Here is a 6,000-nt window from a genome sequence, read left to right as displayed (position 1 = left end):
CATACCCTATAAATGACAATAGTACAGCTGTAAATATTTAGAAAAAAATAAAAAGCCTTTGGTGTATTGAAAAAATAAGTCATACTTTATGATAATAATTTAAAAATTTTTTACAAATTTACTAATAGTTACTTTAAAAAATTAAAAAAATTATAACAGTTCTTTGATCTAATGCACTTAAAAATAGTTTTTTAGGAAAATGTTTTGTTTTACGTAAAGAGTAAATGATAAGTACTTAAAAACTTGAGCAAAATTAGTTCTTAGTATAAGTATTTAGCCAAAATGCTATCTCAGTTTTCATATTAAGTAAAAACCAGTTAACCACACTAATAGTTTTTGAGCATATATATTCCTTTGTGTACATTTTTTTAAATTAAAAAAAAAAAGACTACGTGATATTTGCAAGCATACTTCTTGCCCTAATTTCATTTTTATATCAAAATGATTGCACTGGTAGTTAGATATAAAAAATTCATTGTAAAAAATTCAAATAATTGTTATTTTCTCATAGTAAAAAACGTCAGGTGGTCAACTTCAAAGTTCAAGTATTAACATCAGTTCTTTCCCTTTCCAATCGGCGCGAACAAGTTCACAGACGACAGCTCAGTGCTCGCAATTAGGCAGTGGCGGGGATGCGGCTTCGAAAAAGGTCTGTTTATCTGGTCCTGTGCCCTCAAAACCCCCAGGTATTTCCCTTCTGTGAGGTCAAAAACGATCGAGTTCACCGACGGATCAACGTCACACATCGCGTACCTCCCCTCCTCACCCAGAAAGTTAAAGTTGCGCAGTCGGGCGCTCTCCAGCCTCTCTAGGTTCATGTTCGAGTCGTGCGTCCACATGAAGTTTATGACGTCATATTCAACAGTTTCGTGAATGCAAATGACATTCGAGTACTTGTTCCTGTTCATAGGGACGATGAAGCGCTTTCCTGTAGGGTCGAACTTAACTTCGCTCACATTCAACTTCTCCCCGTTTGACAGCTTCTTGCACTCGAATTCCTTGAAAGGTAAACTTCCCTTCATCGAAACCATTCTCCTGTCAAACAGAGCCACTTTTCCCTGCACGCCGCACCCTATAAGATGTTCGTCAATCGTGCTGACGTCATAATGACGGTCTCTGCTGCTCTGATCGGCGCCCGCGACACTACAGCAGAACTCCTGCAAGCTCGGAGATCTTTCATCAATTTCCGCCAGATGGCGCCTCGAAATATCTGATACGAACGTCATCTTGTAAGAGTTGTTGGGACTTGTGAGAAGTCTGCGCGCGGAACCCGCCGATCTGTAGCTTCTCACCTTTTCTCCTTTCGTCACGTCATACAAACACAAGTGCTCGCTGTCGTCCGTTGTTGCTGTTGTGGGAAAGTCCTGTGTTGTTGCGACACCAAGCGTGTTGTTGCTCTGAGGAAAGAATTGCGTGGCGACAACTTCCTGCCCCTCGTCGCACATCAACGTTTTTTTGATTTTCTTCTTTTTAGCACCATCAAACGGAGTGAAAATGTCGACAATTCGACCTTTTCGACCACATGCTAAAATTCTATAGTCAGTAGTTATGAGAAAAAACTAGAAGTTTTAAAGTAACATACTTCCGCATGTAAAATGAAAGCTGTTTACTCTACTGGGTTTTTTAACTGATAAAACTTTAAAGTTATAAAGGGAGTTATTATAAAAATATTAATTTTAATTACACAAATGCTTATAAAAATTTCAAAAAGAAACTAATAGAGGTTAGAAAAGTTTAACATGAAGTTATAATAATGAAGTAATTGCAAACAAGCCTGCGGAAAATAAAATAACCGTTTAAAAGCATTATCATTGTGACTTTTTGTTAGATGTAGTAATATACATTAAACTATTTTTCATTTTAGAGTTAGAACTAATTAAAGGTTAAAGCTTTTATGTTTCACTTTACTTTGAAAAAAAGTTAGTTTTAAAACACAAAATTAGTTTTAAAACTTTGAAACTTTTTTTTTAATATTTCACTCATCTAGCTGAATTTCAAACAAAAATTCTATTAAGAATACACGATAGTAAGTTTAAATACAAATTAGATAAGTTGTTTTTAGTTATTATGTTTTACTCATTGCAAAACAGATTAAGAAAAAGACAATAATTAAAAATTAAAATTACATATAAAGTAGAAGTTAGTAAAACTAAATCATAAGTAAAACTTCGATATTTAAGCTGATCAAATAATGTTAGTTAAATTTTAAAAGTCAAACCTTCCATCGTGCGACCAATCCAAGCAACCAGCAATATCTTGATATTCTTCGAACTTGTAACTCAGCGTTTTTTCAATCCGCATCCTGCCCAGCATGTCTGCGTTGAAGTAGCTTGTTGCTGTAAACCGGTGTTTCCCCGGTGAGGCATTCTTCTCGCGCAGTTTCAGCCTTCGAACTGGTGAGTCCATTAGTTGTCAGGTTTCTTTAATTTAACAAATTAAGATCATGCTGTTTTGCAATTTATGTTTAAAATGGTTTATTAAAAAAGAAAGACTTGGTTTAGATTACTTTCACTTTATTTTGTAGTGACCGGTAGGTAACCTTAAAGTTTCACGATTTTGTTTTAAAATTTTTTAGTAAGCAGTTTAGTTTTAGATTCAAAACGTACGAGTAGGTGTTTTAAACTGACCAACTTTTAACTATACTTATTAAACTAAACATTAAGCTTTAACAATTTTATTGCTACGTTACAAATCAAAACTAACTACTAGCATTAAAATATCAACCAATCAAATACAACGCTAAACGTTAAAAAGAAGTAAAGTAATCTAAAAAGCTCTAAAAAGGTAGTATTGTTAAATAAACATATCTAGTAAATATTCTGTATTTGAAATCCAACTATAAAAAAGGCGTTTTGCTTATACCCAAAAAGTAAAATTATTTATCATTTTTAAAATAGCTGGTACATATTGTCTATAAATTAATAAAATAATTAATAATAATAATAAACAAAATAACCAAAACTGTGAAAAATTTTCTCCTAGAGGCAGTTATGCTAAGTTTTAAGGCATTTAGTTTGCTTTATATTTAAAAACATTTTAAAAATTTTATAACTTTAATTGCTTTATATGTTATATTTTTTTTGAAAATTAAACTTTTTTACTTATGCACAAATTTTGTTCTATTTAGTTTTGTGTAACCATAAACTAATATATAACAATACAAAGTACAGATCTTGGATGTTAAATAAAAAGATGTTCATACATAAATACGTTTGTGTTTGGTAGGAGAAATTAACTTCTAACTCGCTATCATTTAATACTTAACTATTTTCAACTGAATTATTTAATTAAAGAGATTTTTAAACTTGTTGTTATCTCTGATTTATACGACTTTATAAGTTTTGTAAAATAAAAGTTAACTAGATTTATAAACGTGATTTATACGAATTTTTAAAGGATTATAACATTTCAAGAAATTACAATTGATTTTAATTTTTAATTAGGTAAATTTTAGATTTAAAATAAGAAAAATTAAATCTAAAATCATCTAAAAAACCTTGAGTTAAAAATTTTAAAACTAATTGATATGTAATTATAAAAATTAAAAACAATTTATAGCCTGTAACAAAACTTGGATAAATTAAAAGCCTATTTTTTAAACAATAAACTTAAAAACAAAACCAAAAACTTAGATTTTCTTTAACAATTTTAGTGGAAAATAATTAAAGAATTCAAGTTAAAAAACACTAAGCTGTCATAGCAAAAGAAATGAGTAAGCTATAGTTTTCTATAAAACAAAGTTACTACAACTCATGCGTTTTATGATGACAATATTGTTTGTTGAAATGTTATTTATACGTTAACGTTATACTGTAAACTTATAAATAATTAGCAATGTTGCTTTAAATTTAACTTTACTAATAGTTTTAGCCTTTGTGGTGTATTTGTAAAAAGTACGGAACGGATACGTTTCAATTTGGTTTAAAAAGTTTAGTGTTACTTTTATTCTAAGCTTTACTATTAAAAAAACAACTTAAATAGTTGCGTACACAATATTGAAAGTATATAAATATACTTATCATGAAACGTACTAATTTTAGCTATTTTATTATGACTATACAAAAGTTGCTTACACATATTTATCAGTTTGTTAAAATGATATATTCTATTTCTATAAAATTTAGAAATATTTTTTACACTTAATTTTAAAATTTTAGTACTACTAATAAAACTAGATTTATTATGATCAAATATTATGTCAAACAATTTACATTGCATCATAGCTCTCATACGTACATCGTGATATTATAAAAGTTTCTATTGAAAGTCATGTGTTAATTTTAAACTTTATTTATAGCTTTTTAAATGTTGTGTTAATAATAAGTGTAAGCAGAGCTGGACGTTAAAATATCTTACAAAACATGTAAAAGACTTATTTTAAAACTTAATTTTTTGTCTAAAAAGTATTAAGGTTTTAAAAACATACTTGTTTAAACTATAAACTTTACTTATAAATGCGTTTCAAACGAATCAAATAAATCTATTTAAGAGTGACTTTGACTATGGATCAATTACAGATACTAATTAAGTTTATCAACTTAGAAAATTAATTTGTTACTTTGAATTAAGTGAGTGATGTTATTGAAACTTCACATAGTTCTGATCAGCTTCTTTAACTTAACACAAGTATGATATGAAAAGTAATTGAACATTTAGTCTACTTTTAAAACTTTATTGCTACAAACCTCAACAAATTTATTTTTTCGACAGAAATGTTTATGCAATTCTTATCTGTGAAACTAAATAAAAACTACTACAAAATGACCTTATAAAAAACGAATATATTTAATAACAGTTTTTTTTACAAAGCTTATGATTATAACTTTTAATACAAGTTGCTTTAGCCTTAATAAATTCAAAAACGTATCTACACTTTCTTAGGATACTAAATTTAGAAATATTACAATCTTTTGTACATCTCGTATTGTTGACTGGCTATTGATTAACAATAGAAGCCCTTTTAATTAAATTGATTGTTAAAATTCCTACAGTTTTTGATGGATTATTGATAAATGATCTTTTTAAATTTCAGAATAAGTCCTTTTTTAGTTCAAAGATGCATTGAGGTATACATTGGTTTGCGATAGAGCATCTAAAAAAGTATACACCGCTAACATTATACTTTACAATTATTTGGTAGCTACTTTTTGAAGTAAGATCTGATTCAGATAAAAAATAATTTAATTTAGCAGCACAATAAACTTTTTTTATCATCTGCTAAAACATTTAATTTAATTGATGTTGATTTACTGGTAATATAAAAAAAAACTGGACAGTACCCAGTGGGCACTTTTGCGAAGCGAAACATATCTTATTTTTCAATGTTTTTTTATTATTGTCTTATAAATGTTTAATATTGTAAAATTGGGATATTAATTTTCGAAAATATCTACTACATTAAACGAAATTCTTCAGAAGAGCTTTATCTTGTTAATTCTATTTTAGTGTTAATATATTTTACTTATATGGCGGACCTCTCTTCGTTTGCATCTATAAAGATTAAAAATTTAATAATGCTTTTAAAATTTGGCACTCAGAAGACTGAAGTGATAAATTTATTATTTTTTGTTTTGATCATTACATCCAATAAAAGAATTCGATTGTTTAACTTAGTTTTTGGTACATTTTACTGCATTATAAACTTAATTAATTACTTAAATAATAAAGAGCTGTATTGTTCTATATTTGTGACATTTAAGCAATCACTCACATACCCGAAGTATTTGCAACTTGATTTAAAATCTGAAAGTATCTTATATTCAAAAAGAACTAGAAAACATTGGCTAGATTAGTTCTTAGTGGATACTTTATTGATATTACGTGAACTTGACGCTGCATTACATCATTGAAAGCTAAATTGAACCTCTTCGATCGCTAATTTCATTACTTAAATAAAAGTATCCTTATTTAGAGCTGGGGTTTCTAAGTTTTATAGTTTTTCAATACAAGACTAAATAACCTTATTTAAATAAACACTATCAATAAGCTTAGAATATCAAA

The 6,000-nt window shown here is 28.3% G+C and overlaps 1 protein-coding gene across 1 annotated transcript; it reads right to left on the bottom strand.

Annotated features, from left to right (window-relative positions):
• Positions 1 to 161: 161 nt before the first annotated feature.
• On the bottom strand, positions 162 to 2,406 carry LOC145836591 (uncharacterized). The gene is made up of 2 exons (XM_082944383.1): positions 2,219 to 2,406; positions 162 to 1,533 (listed from the first exon to the last, which is right to left on the bottom strand). Exons 1-2 carry the CDS (start codon positions 2,404 to 2,406, stop codon positions 555 to 557), a joined length of 1,167 nt encoding a protein of 388 aa, XP_082800509.1. The 3' UTR covers positions 162 to 554.
• Positions 2,407 to 6,000: the final 3,594 nt, after the last annotated feature.

Source organism: Thalia democratica, chromosome 5 (assembly GCF_965202585.1).
Source record: "Thalia democratica chromosome 5, ktThaDemo2.hap1.1, whole genome shotgun sequence".
Classification (NCBI taxonomy): domain Eukaryota; kingdom Metazoa; phylum Chordata; class Thaliacea; order Salpida; family Salpidae; genus Thalia; species Thalia democratica.
Note: the sequence above shows the minus strand (reverse complement) of the source record. Positions and strands in the feature narration are given on the sequence as shown.

Coding starts and splice junctions, on each gene's coding strand:
- LOC145836591 (XM_082944383.1), bottom strand. CDS start 2,406: ATGGACTCACCAGTTCGAAGGCTGAAACTGCGCGAGAAGAATGCCTCA. Junction 1,534..2,218: donor GATTGGTCGCACGATGGAAG/GTTTGACTTTTA, acceptor TACTGACTATAG/AATTTTAGCATGTGGTCGAA.